Genomic DNA, 19,553 nt, shown 5'->3' with positions numbered 1-19,553 from the left:
ATCTACTGAGCGTGTCTGAAGTGCTTTGGAATGTTCTGGAAGAGGCAAGGGGGGTCATAGAGGAGAAGCGGTAGAGTTGCTTCCTTACAGTGCCAGAGACATTGGTTTGATCCTGACCGCGGGTGCTGTCCACGTGGAGTTTGCACATTCTCCCCGTGACCATGTGGGTTTCCTCCAGGCCACCGGTTTCCCCGCACATCCAAAAGTATGTAGGTTAATTGACCCTCTGTAAATTGTCCCTAGTGTGTTGGGAATGGGAAAGTGGGATAACATAGAACTAGCATTGAATGGGTGATCGGTGGTCGGCGTGGACTTGATGGGACAAAGGGCCTGTTTCCATGCTGTGTCTTTCAAGCGATTCATCTAATAGAACATCCAGGAGGTCAGAACCATCCTCTTCCTCCGCCCCCAGAATCAGCACTGAGCCCATGGAGCCCTGAGGCCACTGTGTCGCCCTAACACTCGGAGTACAACACCTTGTGCAAAAGAGAAACGGAGGTAAATATTTCTTCATTTTTAATTTTAATTACTATATCTTGACCAGTGATGAGACCGCGTAGAGAAAGGGGATAGAGAGCTCAGAGACATGGTATCAAGACACCAACTTCTCCCTCGGTGTCAACAAAGCCAAGTAGCTCGTTATTGACTTCAGGAAGTGTAGTACATGCCCCAATCGGCATCAATGGTGGCGAAGTGGAAACGGTTGAGAGCTTCAAGTTCCTTGGCATCAATGTTATCAACAATCCGTCATGGACCAATCACATTGAAACCATGGCCAAAAATGCACTCAATGCCTCTACGGCACGTCTCGTCATAGAAACCGTACTGTCCGGTTGCATCAGTTTGGTTTGAGACCAGCTGTGCCCAAGACTGCAAGGACTTGTACAGTTGTGTATGTAGCCCAGTCTGTCATACAGACCATTATAGATTATCCACACTTCAAGCTCTCAGAAGAACAGCCAACATAACCATTTTCACACAGTCATTCTCACTTCTCCCCTCTCTCATCAGCTAAAGGATCAAAAGCTTGAAGACATGTACCACCAGACTCAGGAGCAACCTCTGCCCTCTGTTATCAGACGAATGAATGGTTGTACCACAAATTAGGGGGTAGCCCCAATCTTCCAACCTACCTTCATTGTGGATGCTGAACTTTTCCCCCTGTAACAGTAACTATTACTGTTGCAATGCTATGAAATTATTTTCTGCACTCGGGTATTTTTCTCTTTGCACTACCTGTTGTACTTGCATACTCATGCAAAGGATGATCTGATTTAACTGGAGAGCATGATATCAAAAGCTTTAAGGGCCTGTCCCACTTGGGCATCATTTGCGCGTCACGCAGACGGCACGCGAAGATTATGTGAATCCCAAAATCCTGGGGCGGCGCTCGTGACCGTGCGTCACTGCCTACGTCATCACGCACCGTGTGCGTGTAATGCGCAGCATGCGAGCGTAATGCGCACCATGCATGCATCACGTGCACGATGACGCATCGTGACGCGTAAATGATGTCGCGTAAATGACGTGCAAATGACGCCCAAGTGGGACAGGCCCTTTACACTGTATCTTGGTACAGGTGACAATAATAAACCAATACCAATGCTACATAGATTAGTTAACCGTGCTTTGTACCGTGCGTTAAATGTATCAATGTATCGTCCTGGTGAGTTTCATTGTCTGTAACTTGTTTTCACCAAGCCCACAGCTGACAATGGGCTGTATCATAATTACTTTTTTGTGTACCTTCCATTCATTTGTTCTACATCTCTCTACATCACCGTCTATATCTCATGTTTCCCTTTCCCGTCTCTCAGTTTCGACCCGAAACATCACCTATTCCTTTTCTCCGGAGATGCTGTCTGAACCAGCTGATTTACTCCTGCTTTTTGTGTCTATCAATTATTTAAGTATTTTTCTGCTGTTTTAAACGTCTCAAGGTGACGTGCAGAAACATTTGAAAAGCCCCCTGCAGAGTTTGAACTGACAAAGACCTCCAGTGATCCGAGGTTTAGACACAGCTCACACGTTGAGGCAGTGGGCGATGGATCTCAGCTGTACGTGCAGGGCCACTAGTGGGCAGTGTGGAGCAGAATCTTGCCCCGTGTTTTTGGCTCAGGGCGAGTCCGGCTGATGTTTGCAGCTGGATCCAGTTTCATTCAGCAGAACAGTTTCATTTTCACCAGCCGTTTCCTTCTGTGTCTTTACACCTGTCTTGTAAAGGAGCCAGGGATCTATGAGCACCTCGAACTCTATAAATGAGCGGCACAGTTGCGCAACTGGTAGAGCTGCTGCCTCATCGCACAAGAGACCCAGGTTCAATCCTGACCTTGGGTGCTGCCTGTGTGGAGTTTTCACATTCTCACGGTGACCATGTGAGTTTCCTCCGAGTGCTCCGGTTTTCTCCCACTGCCCAAAGACATGTGGGTTGATATGTTAGATGGCCTCTGTAAATAGATACAAAAATCTGGAGTAACTCAACGGGGCAGGCAGCATCTCTGGAGAGAATGAATTGGTGACGTTTTGGGTCGAGACCCTTCTTCAGACTATGCCCTGAGTGTGCAGGGAGGGAGGGAATTGATGGGAATATAGGGAGAATGAAATGGAATTACTGTAACTAGGTGGATATCAGCTGGCATATATTTAGTGGGGCGAAGGACCTGCTTATGTGCTGTATGACTTTATAACTCCACTTCACAAGGCGAACTCAGCATGTTGGAAGCCGGTACAGCACAGCAACAGACCCTTCGGCCCATAATGTCTGTGCTGAACATGTTGCCAAGGTAAACAAATCTCCTCTGCCTGCACATAATTCACATTCTACAAACTCTCTATATCCACGTGCCTTTCTAAAAGCTTCTTAAACACTACCAGATTGCCAGTAGTTACTCAATACCCAGACTTTTCTTTATGCTTATGGAAACACAGCGGTTTCCTTCGAGACCCGTCTCACACAGCAGAACTAACCTGATGGCCCGGATAAGGGTCTTCACAATGGGCTTGGCATCCTCCATGCTGATGTCGCAGTGAAAGGCCTTCTCGTCGTAGCTGTCATCTCCCACATTCTCCGCTGGAGAGAAAAGCAAGGAGATGGACATCACATCTCAACGTGCCGGAGCAGGGCAGTCATGGCAACGGGTCCACACCCCACCCACAGGTCACGGAGATTGTGTCACTTGTGATGTCCCCAGTATTACATGGTGACGATCCACTCCTGCAATTGTTGTGTAATGGAGGGAGTTATGTGTAACATTTGGAGCCACGTGTACCACTGTGTACAACTGGGGTTGTGTGTACCACTGGGGTTGTGTGTACCACTGGGGTTGTGTGTAACCACTGGGGTTGTGTGTACCACTGGGGTTGTGTGTAACACTGGGGTTGTGTGTACCACTGGGGTTGTGTGTAACACTGGGGTTGTGTGTAACACTGGGGTACCACTGGGAGTAGTGTGTACCACTGGGATTGTGTGTACAGCTGGAGTTGTGTGTAACACTGGGGTTGTGTGTAACACTGGGGTTGTGTGTACCACTGGGAGTTGTGTGTACCACTGGGGTTGTGTGTACCACTGGGGTTGTGTGTACCACTGGGGTTGTGTGTACCACTGGGGTTGTGTGTACCACTGGGGTTGTGTGTACAACTGGGGTTGTGTGTAACACTGGGGTTGTGTGTAACACTGGGGTTGTGTGTACAACTGGAGTTGTGTGTAACACTGGGGTTGTGTGTACCACTGGGGTTGTGTGTACCACTGCGAGTAGTGTGCGCTATTTACAGATCCCAATTAATTTATAAACCCTTTGGGATGTCTTTGGCATGTAGGAGGAAACCAGAGCACCCTGAGGAAACCCACGCAGTCACCGGGAGAACGTGCAAACTCCACACAGACAGCACCCGAGGGCAGGATTGAACCCGGGTCTCTGGCGCTGTGAAGCAGCAGCTCTACCCGCTGCGCCACCGTGCTGCGCCACTGTTGAGCTGTGAGCGGCGGGACCTTACTTTCCACGGTGGCTCTGGGTTTGAGGCGGAGCGAGGCCCGGAAGCGTGTCCTGTCGTTGAAACTCCAGCTCTTCTGCACCTTGGTGGGACTGGCCTGCGCCGCATTCTCCGTGCTGGGGCTGCGCTGGATGCTCGGTGTCGACGCCTGCTTGTTCCGCATACTCTGAAGGGCCGGGCTGTTCATCTTCATCCTGTCTCTGAAGCCCAGCCTCTGGTTACTGAAACAAGGCAGAGCAAAGTGTGAAGGGCTCCTGCATCGGCTGAGGTTGTTACCCAATGGCAATGCAACCCTCTTGTGAAGAACAATACCTTTATACGTTTAAAGTGTATTTATACCACACTTAGAAGTCAGAGCAACGTATCCATGGATAACAGAATGTTTCTGAAGATCTGGGAAGTCCCCTCACACTGGGAATCACACCTCCATTTAAATATATATCCAAAAGTAGATATAATCACCAACTCTTTGTGATTATTAATCTTGCATTTCAAATAAAATATGGAAAGGATTCACCCTCATGCCCATTTTTAACTTTTACACTCCTCATTGTTAAGTGGTGGCCACCTGGAGTAAACCTTCACCACCGGGGGCACTATACTGGAGTCATACTTACTCGTTAAAGTGGAGGAGGCCATTCAGCCCATTGGTCCCATGCCAGCCCCCAACAGAGCAATCCTATCCATCCTATTCCCTCTGTCTCATATACGCTTCACCTTTCCATGGTGCATTCGGGGCAATTTACAGTGGCCAATAAACATCCTGGCACGTATATGCTTGAGATGTGTGGGGAAACCGGAGCACCCGGAGGAAACCCACCTGGGAGAGCATGCAAACGCCACACAGACAGTACCCGAGGTGAGGGTCGAACCTGGGGGTCCCAGGTTCTGCAAGGCAGCAGCAGTATCAGCGTGCCACCGTCACAACCCTCACGTCTATACATGCCCCTCAACTCCAAGCCCAATCGTTTTCCAAAAGGGAAAAGCTTAAAGGTTCATTATCTTCCAACTGGACTCAAAGTTGCAAAATAATGAAAATTTCCAGACCATAGATGATCTGTGAACCAGATCGGATTGTATATAGATATCTGTAACATGTGGTATAAATAGGATATGTTCTGAGCCTCAGTGAGTTGGGGTTATTAGATTTGTTCCCAAAATTGCCATTAATGATTTCTTCACCAGTTGATCTTGCAACACAAGGTTTTACTGCCAATGCACTGAAGCCCAGGATATCTCCTTGCATAAGTTAGAAAAATTAAGATCTAATTCACCAATTCAAAAGTGTGTTTAGAATACTAATATTTGGCGAAGAGGTGGACAGAGGGAAGCAGTTTCTGCCCAACCCAGGGCTGGGTGGAGAAAGGAAGGTCACATTGCTGAGGGCATACAATGGATCAACATGCAGATGCCAGTGAGCGGAAAATCGTTCAACCAAACGGCAACCGGGGCATGGTGCCTCAGTCACCTGCAGGATCATGGCCAGGAGGGGAAGCATAAAGGGACAAACCAGGAGACAAAGCCTCGTAGATGCACATAGTCCAGCAGGGAAATCCCCAGTGCTTCCACAGAGCCACAGGTGGAGCTTGGAACAGAGCACACATTATGGGACAGGCTGATTGAATCTGGCCGTGAGATTGAGCCTCAGTCACTGGACACCACACATTTTGTCCTCATGACTTTGTAATCCTGGCGCCACGGAAGCAGGCCCTTCGGTCCATCGAGTCTACATCGGCCATTAATCACCCAATCACACTAATCCTACATTAGTCTGGTGTCATATCTCGATCAGCCATTGGTACTTGATAAACAAGATTTCTGCAGTGGGTTGAACCAATGTAAACTGACATCATGTCTAGATCTGTCAAAACGGCGGGGACTGGTAACTCAACCATTGTGTGGGTGGGTAACAATGGCATTTGGGAGTTTAGTTGAGAGATACAGTGTGGAAACAGGCCCTTTGGCCCGCTGAGTCTGTGCCGACCAACAATCACCTCGGACACTAGTTCTATCCTATGCTCTACGGGGTAATTACAGAAGCTAATTAACCCACGCACCTGCACATCTTTGGAAAGTGGGGGGGAACCAGAGCACCCGGGGAGAACCCACGCGGTCACAGGAGGAACATGCAAATTCCATGCAGGCAGCACCCGTAGTCAGCAGCGAACCTGGGTCTCTGGCGCTGTGAGACTGCAACTCTACCACTGCCAACCTGTGCCACTGGTATTGCACTGCATCTGTGGGCAGCATCAGTGGGGCAGTACCCACCTCATGTGGCAGTCCTGACAATCTCACACCTACTCGGGCCACTGGGCCACTCATACAGCAGAGATACACAGTCATCTCATGAACAGACACTGATGTTCATATCAACATACACCTGTCTCCGGCATGTCTCTCCGCCCAACCTCCATACGGAGGACAGGTCAGTGCAAGCCGCAGGGGCTTCCTGCCAGGTACCTGGTGCCGGTGGAGTTTCAGAGAGCTGATGGCCTAGTGACACTACAACAGATGCCCTTCGAGTTTCCCAATGCCTTTACCTCCTGAAATGTTCACAACATCCTGAAACCTTTCCCAGCCTAAGGTTCTGCGGATCATTGCACCAACAAACAAATCTCAAATGTACCTGCTGGTGAAACAACTTGAAGACTTGTCCCTGTCCTAGACACCTAGTTCAGATTCAGATTCAGATAACGTCCTAGACACCTAGTTCCCTGTCCCTGTCCCAGGCACCTGGTTCCTTGTCCATGGCTACACTGTGTGGGTATAGCATTATCTTCATGAAGGAGAAGCAGCTTGGTACTTTGCAAAGATGTATGCCGTGTGTGAGCTGCTTCACAGTAAACATATACAACCATGTTCCAGTTGCAATGAACACAAAGTATGATTTAAGGCTGTAATCGTTTTTTTGTGAAGACTTAATGCTGCCGTTAAACTCTATGCACATCAAAGCTGGCCAAGTGAATTACAGGGCTTGGATTTCAATCATACGCACAACAAGTGGAACCTCAATACCAGATACGCCAGGGAGGTTCAGTGAAATGGTTAGCAGGAATAGGTTGCTCGGCAAGTGGGAAACTTTCAAACATTTGTAGAAAGAGTCATCATTACAAGCTGGTCAGGTGTCAGTAGATTGGAGGGTGGAAAATGTTGTACAGGTACTTCTATTTAAGAAGGAATGCAGGGAAAAGCCTGGGAACTACGCCATCGAGTCTAACATCTGTGGTCAGAAAGTTACCAGAGAGTTTTCAGATGAATAACTAGAGAAGCATTTTGATGCAACCAGCAGGCTGTGCATTGCAGATTCCATCCATGTGCTGTATAACAATGCTTTTGTCAGCTCACCTCTGATTTTTCTCCCTTCTTCTCTCTTGCTTTTACATGGCCTCCTGCCCATCCAGCAATGGGAACCGCCTCCCATTATCCATGTTAGATACCTATCCAATCCGCCCGGAGACTTCTCTTCTCTGCACAAAACTGGCTCGACATCTCCAATCTACCCTTGTATCTCACTCCTTCATCCCAGAAACCATTCTTGTACACTTGTGTATCTCATCTGATGTGTTCACAACCTTTCTACATTGTGGCGATCAGAACTAAAGATGAGACTGCAATTGAGCTTGAGTCATGTTGTAAAGGTTCAGCATGGCTGATTTCAAAACCTATGTCTTTATTAATAATGTTGGTAATAGTATATGTCTATAGTTCTTTCTCAACAAAGCAGGTTCAATTCAATGTATAAACTAGGGGCTGCCCAAATTGTCACCGTTCCATGTTCTCTAGAGATGCTGCCTGACCCGCTGAGTTACTCCAACACTTTGTGTCTGACATAATCAATGATCAGTGCAGCCATTCCCATGTCCCTCTGCTCCTGGACTCCTTTTAGTACAGTATTTTTTATTCTGCATTGTCCTTATTCTTACCAAAATGCACCTTCTCACATTCTATTCCTAGGTTATCCATCTTCTTCATCTAACTGAAATCATCCAGATCAGATGACATCCTCGTGAAGCTTTTTTTGCACCTTTTGCCGTTTAATGATATCCTGCCTATAGCAGGGTGCCTTCCAATGCCTTGTACAGTTGGACCATGACGGCCCAATTCCTGTACTCAGGACCACGACTGACAAAGGCAATTGTGCTAAACACATTCTTCACCGCCGTGCTTAGGTGTATCAACACTTTCATAGAACGATGTACCTATAGTACATGCCTAAATGCCTAAGTCTCTCCGCTCTACAACACTGCCCAGGGTCCTATCATTTATTATGTGAATCAGGCCCTGGTTTGTTTTACCAAAATATAACACTTGCCATTTATCTGAATTCAACTCCAATGCTCGACCCATTGGCCCAGATGATCAAGACCTCAGGTAACCTTCTTCATGCTCCACTATACCACCCAATGTTAGTGCTATCCTCAAACTTACTAACCAAGCCATCTCCATTCAGATCCAAATCGTTAATGTAAATAACAAAAAACACGATTTGTTACAGGCCACCAGTGCAAAAAAAACACCCATCCACTACCATTCTACCTCCCACCTTCAAGGGAATTTTGTATTCAATTTGCCAGCTTGCCCTGCATCCCATGTGACTTAATCTTTGAGACTACTCCACCATGTACTACTCTATCAAAGATCTTTGTTATAGTAGTCTCAAAGATTAAATAGTGGAGTAGTCTCAAAGATTAAGTCATATGGGATGCAGGGCAAGCTAGAAAACTGTACACAAAAACAACCTAGTCCCCAACGTCAGAAGACCAAAGAGCTGGTTGTTGACCAAAACGGAAGAGAGGCCGGGTGAGGGGCTGGTGAGAAGGAAGGGGCAGACAGAAGGAAGGACTGCTTGGTGAACTGTTGTAACTCTGTTGGCACCGGAAACGTGGCGACTCTTGTGTACTGTCTGGGTGAGGGCGTGTGTACGATTTTACCGGGTTGTATGCAAAACAAAGCATTTCACTGTAACTAGGTACACGTGACAATAAAGTATAATTGAATCACTGAATTAGGAGCTTCCTCCACTTGAAGAGTTGGGCTGGTAGGAAGTTGCGGAACGCAAGCGGTTTCAACGTACAGACAGCAGGAAAGCCCTGGGAACAGCCTGGAACTCCAGATTCATCATCAATTAGCGTCGGCTTTCAATAGATTATCAAAGGAATAACCCCATCATTACCCATGCAGAAACCAGGCATAAATAGTCATTTGGTATCAAGCATCTAAGAGTCCACCTCAGGGAGAGCAAGCGAGTCTCCATCATGGGCTGATGCAAGGAGTCTGGTGCTGAGGATACAGGGTACATGCAGAATCAATTAGCCGGCATTCCAAATATTACGTGACCCATCCCAGCGCCTGATACCTCTGTTTCCGTGTGGTCTGAATCCGGAAGAGATTCTTTTTAATACTAAAGAGATTACTAGGAGTCAAGAAGAAAATAAAAGTATAATGTTATTGCACATATTAGGGGATTAAATCATTCAAGCAGATACAGTGTTACAGAGTCGTACAGAATGGAAACAGGCCCTTCGGCCCGAATTGCCCATGCTGACCAAGTTGTCCAAAAGTGGATAGGCTGTCAAAGCATGACTTGGTCCATTTCTCGTTTTACTCATGACGCTTATCCACAAACCACGGGTTACTCTTTCCACAGAATTATTAGCTAAAAATGTATTTGAACCAGTTTATTTAATGATGAGAGGAGCAGACAGGGTTAGCAATGAAGTTGTAAGTGGTTTGGTTATAGTTCTGAATAAGGTAAATCCTCAATACGATGGACCAAGGGGGAGATGGTGTCGTTATTATCCATTGTCTGCTATAACTCTTAACTAGTTTAATCCAAGGCTAGGTGGGAAGAAACACAGTGTCGGTGGGGAGAGGGGAGGGGGGGTAAGGGGGGGTGTTAAACCAGTGGTGATTAACAGGCCGGGAAATTCAGAGCCCTCGGCCACACACGCCGTGCACCAGGCTGCCTTTCCAGTACCCGATCGCCCACCACCACGAACGGATGCCTCAATCCGCTAAAACCGAAATCCATTTTATAGAGGTCTGTAATTGCGAGGGTTTACTGCTGTGATTCTGCTTTGGGACCTGAACCTGGGAGATATGGAATCAGGCTGCCCCCTGCTGCTGGGAGCAGGCATTGCTAGAGCTGATGACCCCTGAGCAAGTGGTCTACTTCGAGAAGACTGTGTCCCACAGAGAGAGTCACTGAATGCATAGCCCATGTTGAGCAGTGTGTGTCCTCACCCCAGTCTCTGTAGACTTCCGCCCCCCCCCCCCCCCCCGCAACCCTTATGGAGAGACCACTAATTCCACTACATTGGGGAAAGACAGAGGCAGAGTAAAGGTGAGGCGTGGGAGGATTTGTGCGGGGTGGGCTGGGATTTGGGCAATATGCAGCGGGAATTTCCCCCACAACCTCATGGCCGCCTAGGAGGAGGACAGGAGAGGGGGAGATACTCTTCAGCATCACTGGCACTGCACATGTGATACCTGCCCCATCTCACAGAGGTTGCTGCTCACATGGCTGGTTCCAACTAAACCATAGATAAACACAAGGTGCTGAAGTAACTCAGCGGGTCAGGCAGCATCGCTGGAGAAAAGGAATAGGTGATGTTTCTGGTCGGGACCTTTCTTCAGACTGTAAGGTAGAGGTGGGGGTTACTCTAGCATTTTGTGTCTATCTTCAGTATGAACCAGCATCTGCATTTCCTTCCTATCCATCCGTACCGTGTCAGGGATAGATGAGGACCGTCATCATTGCAGTTTGTTTGGGAAGGGAGTGACTGGCTCTGTGAGGGAGAAGCAGAGACAATGGCCCGGGATGGAGAGAGTGAACATGATCCAGAGACGGGGTGATTAAGAGGTGGAGGTGTGTGGGATGAAGGCAGCATAGTACTGGGAGGGTGGGGTTGTTAACTGAATGACCTGCCTGAGCCCATAGTTAGTACAGCTGCCGTATAACCTAGTTACCTTGTACTGGCACCTCTGCGATGGGCTTGTGGCCAGGATTGGTAGTGAACCAACACCCTACCCGACCCTTCTAGCCCCCTCGTTAACGGAATCACAGCCAGGGACCCAGTTACCTGTCGCGAGAGAACGGACTGCTCTGGGTAATTGGGGATGGAGAAGTGTAGGCTTCATGGTTAATGGTTGCTTCTCTGTTTGACGAAAGGGCAGCTAATTTGAGGAAGGACATTCTTGCTATTGAGGGAGTGCAGCGCAGTTTTACAAGGTTAATTCCCGGGATGGCAGGACTGTCGTATGTTGAAAGAATGGAGCGGCTGGGCTTGTACACTCTGGAGTTTAGAAGGATGCGAGGGCATCTGATTGAAACATATAAGATTATTGTGGGTTTGGACACGCTAGTGGAAGGAAACATGTACCCGATGTTGGGGGAGTCCAGAACCAGGGACTGTTTGAGAAAAGGGGTAAGCCTTTTAGAACGGATGAGGAAACAGTTTTTCATATAGAGAGTTGTGAGTGTGTGGAATTCTCTGCCTCAGAGGGCGGTGGAGGCCGGTTCTCTGGATCCTTCAAGAGAGAGCTAGATAGGGCTCTTAAAGATAGCGGAGTCAGGGGATATGGGGCGAAGGCAGGAACGGGGTACTGATTGGGGATGATCAGCCATGATCACATTGAATGGCGGTGCTGGCTCGAAGGACCGAATTGCCTACTCCTGCACCTATTGTCTATTGTCAGTGTGGGCAAGTGGCTCACCACTAATGGCAAGTTTTGCCTGATTAATTAATTTAACAAAGCACATGCAGACTCTTAGAAGAGAATGGGATCAGTATGTATCTTCCATTATCTTCTACATTGAAAGGTAATGATGGATGATTTATAATGTGTGGTACAGTGTGGTTTACAGCAGTGCAGCCAACCTTGGCTGCAGCAGAAACAGATGCTGGATACAGAGGGAGCTCATCATATTTCCACACACAGCCCCATTATATCCGCCATATCCGTCCACACAGTCAGGCACTCCATCCTTGAACCAGCAGCTTGGACAAGGCAACTTGCTTCAGAATTGTACAGGAGTCTCACCATAAATTATTAGGACAAGTCCTTGAAAGTGTTTATTTGATTGAAGGGTACAGTACGGAAACAGGCCCTTTGGCCAACATTGTCCGTGCTGACCATGTTTAATGTTTAATGTTTTATATGTCATTCCTAACTGTCACTGTATGTCATGTTGTCACATGTGGGCGGAGCACCAAGGCAAATTCCTTGTATGTGAATACTTGGCCAATAAACTTATTCATTCATTCAGTACTAGTTCTCTGGTATCCCACTTTGCATCCACTGCCTACGCACTAGGGGCACTTTTACCATGGGCAATTAACCTACAAACCTGCACGTCTTAGGATGTCGGAGGAAACCTGAGCACCATGGGGAAAGCTATGCGGTCACAAGACAGTAGCCGAGGTTCGGGTTGAACGTGGGTCTCTGCTGCTTTGAGGCAGAGGCTTTACCGGCTGTGCCACCCCTTGATCTTGGAGCTTATCCTTTATTCTGACAACATTCCAGCTGCAACTAGGGAAAATCCACGAAGATCTACATTGTTTACCTCGATTTTCAGCCACATGTGAGGCTGCTAAGGAAGATGAGAGCCCATGGTATCAAAGGGCAGATACTAGCAAGGATATCAGGATGGCTGCATGGTTGAAGGCAAAGAGTGGCAATAAAGGGGGCTATTCTTGGTTGGCTGCCAGTGACTAGCGGAGTTGCACAGGGGTCAGTGCTGGGGCCGCTACTCTTCACGTTGTATATTAATGATTTGGATGAGGGGATTGAAGGCTTTGTGGCCAAGTTTGCGGATGATACTAAAATAGGTGGAGGGGCAGGTAGTGCAGAGAAAGCAGGGACTCTGCAGAAAGACTTGGACAGGTTGGGAGAGTGGGCAGAGAAGTGGCAGATGCAATATAGTGTAGCAAAGTGTGGAGTCATGCATTTTAGTAGTAGGAATAAAGGCGAAGACTATTTTCTAAATGGGTAGAGAATCCAGAAATCGGAGGTGCAAAGGTTCGGGAGTGTTGATGCAGGATTCACAAACAGTTAATCTGCAAGTCGAATCGGTAGTAAAGAAGGCAAACGCAATGCTAGCATTAATTTCAAGTGGGCTTGAATACAAAAACTGTGATGTAATGCTGAGGCTCTATAAGGCGCTGGTCAGGCCGCATTTGGAATATTGTGAGCAATTATGGGCACCATATCTGAGGAAGGATGTGCTTGCCCTGGAGAGGGTCTAGAGGAGGTTTACAAGAATGATCCCAGGAATGAGTTGGTTAACATGATGAGCGTTTGTCGGCACTGGGCCTGTACTCGCTGGAGTTTAGAAGAAAGAGGGGGGACTTCATTGAAACGTACCAAATACGGAAAGGCTTGGATAGAGTGGATGTGGAGAGGATGTTTGCACTAGTGGGAGAGTCTCGCACTAGAGGTCATAGCCTCAGAATTAAAGGGCGTTCCTCGAGGAAAGAGAAGAGAAGGAATTTCTTTAGTCAGAGGGTGGTGAATCTGTGGAATTCTTTGCCAGCGAAACCTGTGGAGGCAAAGTCCATTGATATTTTTAAAGTAGAGACAGATAGATTCTTGATTAGTACGTGCATCAGGGGTTATGGGGAGAAGGCAGGAGAAGAGGGTTTGGAGGAAGAGGTTGATCAACCATGTTTCCCGGTATCGCGGGACTGTCATATGCTGAGAGAATGAAGCAGCTGGGCTTGTACACTCTGGAGTTTAGAAGGATGAGAGGAAATCTTATTGAAACATATAAGATTGTTAAGGGTTTGGACACGCTGGAGGCAGGAAACATGTTCCCGATGTTGGGGGAGTCCAGAACTAGGGGCCACAGTTTAAGAATAAGCGGTAAGCCATTTAGAACGGAGATGAGGAAACATTTTTTCTCACAGAGAGTTGTGAGTGTGTGGAATTCTCTGGCTCAGAGGGCGGTGGAGGCAGGTTCTTTGGATGCTTTCAAGGGAGAGCTGGATGGGGCTCTTAAAGATAGGGGATATGGGGAAAAGGCTGGAACGGGGTACTGATTGGGGATGATCAGCCATGATCACATTGAATGGAGGTGCTGACTCGAAGGGCTGAATGGCCTACTCCTGCACCTATTGTCTATTGTCTATTTCCTGTCACTTAAATTCTCCATGCCACCTTCTCCTCACTCTGATTCCTCCATCTTTGGCCTAATGTTTATATTGATCCTGCACATAAAGTTGAGGAACATTGTCTCATCTCTCGGGCATCTGAATTTGATAATCTCATAATATCATTCCAATCCCGAACCTCACATTTCCAGCAGTCACTCCATTCTCTCTCCGCTTCTGGCATTTATTCTGCGCCTGATTCCAACTCCTCCACACACAGTCTGAAGAAGGGTCTCGACCTGAAACGCCACCCATTGCTTCTCTCCAGAGATGTTGCCTGTCCCCGCTGAGCCACCCCAGGTTTTTGTCTCTATCCTCCACGCACAACACTGAGCCGACACTACCACCTCTCCGCCACCCTCATCTCCACCCTATCATGGATCTCTTGCTCCCTCTTGCTCCTCCCGTCCCTGAAATGTCAAAAATTCCTCCCATATCTCAGCTCTGATGAAACGTCATTGACCTGTATGACTCTACCTCCCTCCCTCCACGCACACCACTTGACCTGCTTCTCCGTCATATTCTGTTTTTTATTCCAGTTTTATGCTCGTTCTGTTATCTTTCCCCTCTTGAAATGGAGAGGCACATTTGTCATCCACATCCCTACGCAAGTGTAAGCCTGTGCCTATAAATCCTGGCTGATTTACAAGTAGGGTCAATGCAGATAGTTTGACTTTGATGCAGGTTTGAGGCTAGTCTCTGTTTAAATATGGTTAGTGTTCCTGCAAGGAATGCGCTGGCTTCCTGGCCCTGACTCAATCTGGAATACATCTGTGAATACTTGGCCCTTTCTTTATCTCGTGGCTGGGGCAAGTTGTTGTCCTTTGTGTTATATGGGAGTGCTCGATGTCATTACTAGAGAAGGACGTAACTAACTGCATCTCCTCATTCAGAGATTGCCAGGAAGAAAACTTTTAAGTTCGATGTATCTCTGATTCATCCCGCGGGTAGGAATAAGTGCGGGTCAACATAACATTGGCAGATTAAATTGAGCAAGCAGATATCAACCCAACTATTCGTGTTAAGTAACGCAACCTCATGCCAGCTCGAGTATTGAACAATCAAATCTGGCATTTTAATATTAAAGGTGCGGGACTTTTTAGGAAGACGCATTTCTGGAGACACGAGGAACTGCAGAAGTCAGGATCTTGAGCAAATCACAAATACTGGAGGAACTCATTGGGTCAGGCAACATGTGTGGAAGAAATGGATAGATGACGTGGCAGATCAAGACCCTTGTTCAGTTGGGGACCCTGAACGTTGTCTGCCCATTCCCTCCATAGATGCTGCCTGACCAACTGAGTTCCTCCAGCACTTTGTATTAGTTTGTGTCCGGAATTCCCTGAATAACAAATGGGGTTTGTTTGACTTGAAGACTGTCCTTCTAATCACTTTCCTTTGAATATTTTTCTTTGAAGATTGATACCAGAGGAAATTAAATTCTCAGCACTACGGATCACTGACTATAGATCTTTCTGCTGAGCATGGGTGGTGATAAGGGTTCTAAACTCTTACTATAATACAGAAGGACATTCAGCCCTTCAGGTTCATGCTAGCTCTCACAGAGCAATCCCATCAGTCCTCCTGGCCTCTCTTTAGCTTACCAAGTTTCAAAAAGTTTCAAAATATATTTTCCATGGGAATTATTTAACTATCAAGAGCCAGGACACCAGCTATTGACACTAACTAATGTGCTCTTTGTTCACATAAGATACTTCAGCATGCATACCTCAGTCATCCACACCTCGCAGTTCCCAAAGAACAAGAAAAAATATCTTCACGATTAAAGCTGATATCAATTAACAGTGTGTCCTGTACAGATGAGGGCAGGAAAAGCATGGTAAGATCATGCTTGGATATAGCACCAATCCACCTTTGGGAGGAAGAGGTGATATCTCAGAAAACAACACTTTCAGCAAATTTCGCAGTAAAATAAACATAAAACTTTTTGAGAAAAAAACAAAATAAAACAGGAGACACTGAGGGTAAAACAATGAAAAGGAATGTACTCTGCCTAACCCTATCCTGTGGCTCTTTACTAATACATCTGATAGATTGTGAATCATTACCAGAATGAGGAGACTGAGTGGAGGGGGGTGAAGAGGAGGAGGAGGGGAGGGAGAGAGAGGGGGGGGGGGGGGGGGAAATGGGGGAGGGAGAGAGATGGCGAGGGGAGAGGGGGGGAGATGGGGAGAGGGAGGAGAGAAGATAGGGAAGAGAGACAGGGGAAGAGATGGGGAAGAGGGATGAGGGAAAGAGGGGGGAGGGGAGCAAGAGGGGAAGAAGGGGGAGGAAGATTGGGGGAGAGAGGTGAGGGGGGGGGGGGACGAGGGGGGGGGGGGGGGGAAGGGAGTGTAGGCCTGACAGTATTCCCTCTCTACTAGAAGCTTGACCATATAAATTAGTCCTCAGTCCCAATGCATATGCAACCAAATTCTAGCCAAAAAATATTATTCCATAATTAGCCACCGGGGGGGGGGGGGGGGGGGGGGGGGGGGGTTGGTTGGTATGAGCTTAGTTGTGCTCAGTGGCAGTCTGCTTGGTGAAGAATGTTACAAAGTGATCAGTGTACAACTCTCAGTGTGAACACAGGTATGTGTGATGGAACTGACCACACTGGGCATCTCATCCTGAGTATTCTAGAATTTCTACGTATTACAGCAACATCAGACACCTTATTCCAGCTGTGATATGGGGAAGGGAAGTTTTGCCACTAATTATTTTCATAAACGGACCTTACCATGCAAATATTTAGCTTCAAAATCAATTGTATCTCGCTACATTTTCTAGTATGTCTGGACTTGTTTCCACAGTGAAAAGGCAATAGTGGATTTTGAACAAAATATTCAGTGCAGGATTGCAGAAGTATTCCTCATGACATTCCTTGCCAGCAGTTCAAGGTTGCTGAAACACAGGTTTTGTGCAGGACATAAGAACTCCAACACAAGACACAGCACAGACTAGATACAGAACAAAGATCCTGGAGCTGATGCAGAGTAAACCTCCTACATTGATTTCTCAGAAAACTCCTGTATCAGGTATTGCACCGTTTGCACTGCCCCATCAAGGGCTCCCAGAGCAACAGTTCAATGTACTTCACTTCACCATGGCAATCCGCTTAAACCAGGCACACAATGAATCTTCCGTTAGACAATCTTGCCATGTATTTTTCAGGCAAGATATAATGTGAGTCGGATACATTCTCTGAGTGAATTCTTTATGGAATTTCCCCATCAAACATTCTAAGATCAGGTCTCGTACATTATAAGATTCTTTACCATAAGCGTGGCAACACTGACTGGGCTGAGGTCAGACCGTTGGATGTGGGATGTACCTGTTTCCCAAGACCATGTCTGGAGGCTGTACACTGCAACATCCTCAGAAGGTTGTCTGCATCTACTGCAAGTGGTATCTAATAGCTTCTCTGAAGGAACCTAGCAAAATGATGATATTTGTTTAACTGGAACCTTTACTTCAAACACTCCAGTTCCAAGGGCCTGGACTGGACATAGACTCCAGGGGAAGATGATAGCAACGGAACTGGCCTCGATTTTCAAATGTCTTTGAGGTTAAACAACACAATAGAGAACAACATTTCCTTCTCTTGCAGGGAATAGACCAAACATGAAAAATGTTCTAAACATACACTGTGAATTCATCAGGTTCATGATAGTATTTGTTAGTGTGTAAAACCACACGTACGATTCAAGGAATGTAAGGTGACAGTTTATTAACAACCAGCTGTAATAAGTTTTAAAATGTCACAATTATTTTAAACAAGGCTGACATATTTTGAATAGGATTGAGATAAACATAGTTAGATTGCGCTTTGATGGCCACAAACCTGCCTTCCGACTTATTTTTCTCACTGATGTTAATGGATGAAAAATGGAAAGAGAAATGAAGATTAATAAAGAACGAGAATGTAAATATCACAGAGCAGCTGCTGAGATGAGCGACTATTTCCTGTCCAAATACTAGCTTTGAAATTCTCTCCTTTCATGGATCTGCTCCCATTCACGATAGGGTAGAGGAGATGAAGAGAGGGTGAGCTGTGAACTCAACCCTATGTTTCAGGTCACTAAAGAGCACCTCAGTCTATGGCCTAAATTCACATTGTTGTGAGCAGGGGGCACTTTCTAAAACTGCAGCCACTGAGTGCCAATGCTGGCTGGAAGGGTTAAACACTTTCAACCAAGGTGCGAGGGGTTCTCCGTGGAAGGGTTAGTCTTACTCTGAGGAACCCAGAACTTTGACATTAACCCTTGAATAGGCAAGGTTCTGATAAAGTGTGTGGTCCATGCACTGACATGACCAACATCATTTGGATCCCACTACCCTAGAGCAGGCCAATTTAAGCAGGAAATACAGACTCTCATCCCGGGAGCTGACGGTTATGTTAGAACTGAGCAAAGAAAAAAACAACCATCCCTGGAGAGAAAGATGCACATGCACACAGGTGCAGGTTCAATTAGAGGTAAATAGACTTGTCACCTACCTCTCCCCCAAATTACTGGAGGGTACAATTAATCTTTGACTTGAATGAAACGCATGTATCCGTGGGGATTCCTCTTGTAATTTTTTGCAGTCTGAATTTTTAAGTCCACCATTGCGCCCACGACTGAGAGACTCAAACATTTGAGCCAGTTCTCTGGAGGTTGGTTTTAACAAATGAAAATAATCATTCCTTTTCAACTGTCAAACGTTCCGACTCCCTTAAAGGGACAATATCTTCCATTTCTCGGCTTGGTTTGCAATTCTCTGTCTGGGTAGAAGCTGTTCAGGACTTTTCTATGGTGTTTATCCGTTTTCCCACATTCTGCTCCCAGGGAGGTTTCTCTGGATCGGAGTCGGGACTGACTGTTGCGATGTGGTATAGTCACAGAGTGTAATACTGAGGGGGAAGTCCCCAGCTTGGAGAGGGGTATTTCAGCTGGTTATTGAACCCTGCGTTATCTCTACCAATAACCCACCATAAAGGCAGAAATCGTCCGCTCGGACCATCTGAGCTATCAAGAGAGCATGACAGTCAAACTTAAAACTAACATCCCACCTAGTTCAGAACAAATCAATATTATTCCACCGTTAGACCCCCTAACAGATTCATCCTGTGAAGGTTTAGTTTACTTTAGGTATGCATCATGGAAACAGGCCATTCGGCCCAACAATCGCCAGCCCACACAAGGTACAAGTTATCCCACTTTCTCATCCACTCTACACACCAGAGGCGAATTAAACTACAAAGCTGCATGTCTTTGGGATGTGGGAGGAGACTGGAGCATCTTGAGGAAATCCATGCAGTCACAGGGAGAATCTGCAAACTCCACACAGACAGCACCTGAGGTCAGGATTGAACTCAGGGCTCTGGCGCTGTGAGGCAGCAGCTCTACCTGCTGCGCCACTGTGCTGCAG

The 19,553-nt window shown here is 46.8% G+C and overlaps 1 protein-coding gene across 1 annotated transcript in view; it reads right to left on the bottom strand.

The window, feature by feature from the left end:
* LOC129709642 (potassium voltage-gated channel subfamily KQT member 4-like) overlaps positions 1-19,553 on the bottom strand; it is a 221,444-nt gene that overhangs the window by 20,407 nt on the left and 181,484 nt on the right. The window contains exons 9-10 of the mRNA XM_055656124.1: positions 3,994-4,204; positions 2,968-3,070 (exon numbers count right to left, since the gene is read on the bottom strand). Of these exons, the coding sequence (XP_055512099.1) occupies positions 2,968-3,070; positions 3,994-4,204 (314 nt within the window). The remainder of the gene's footprint in view (positions 1-2,967; positions 3,071-3,993; positions 4,205-19,553) is intronic.

This window comes from Leucoraja erinacea, chromosome 26 (genome assembly GCF_028641065.1).
Source record: "Leucoraja erinacea ecotype New England chromosome 26, Leri_hhj_1, whole genome shotgun sequence".
In the NCBI taxonomy this organism is placed as follows: Eukaryota; Metazoa; Chordata; class Chondrichthyes; order Rajiformes; family Rajidae; genus Leucoraja; species Leucoraja erinaceus.
The sequence above is the reverse complement of the archived record's forward strand: the minus strand, read 5'-3'. Positions and strand labels throughout refer to the sequence as shown.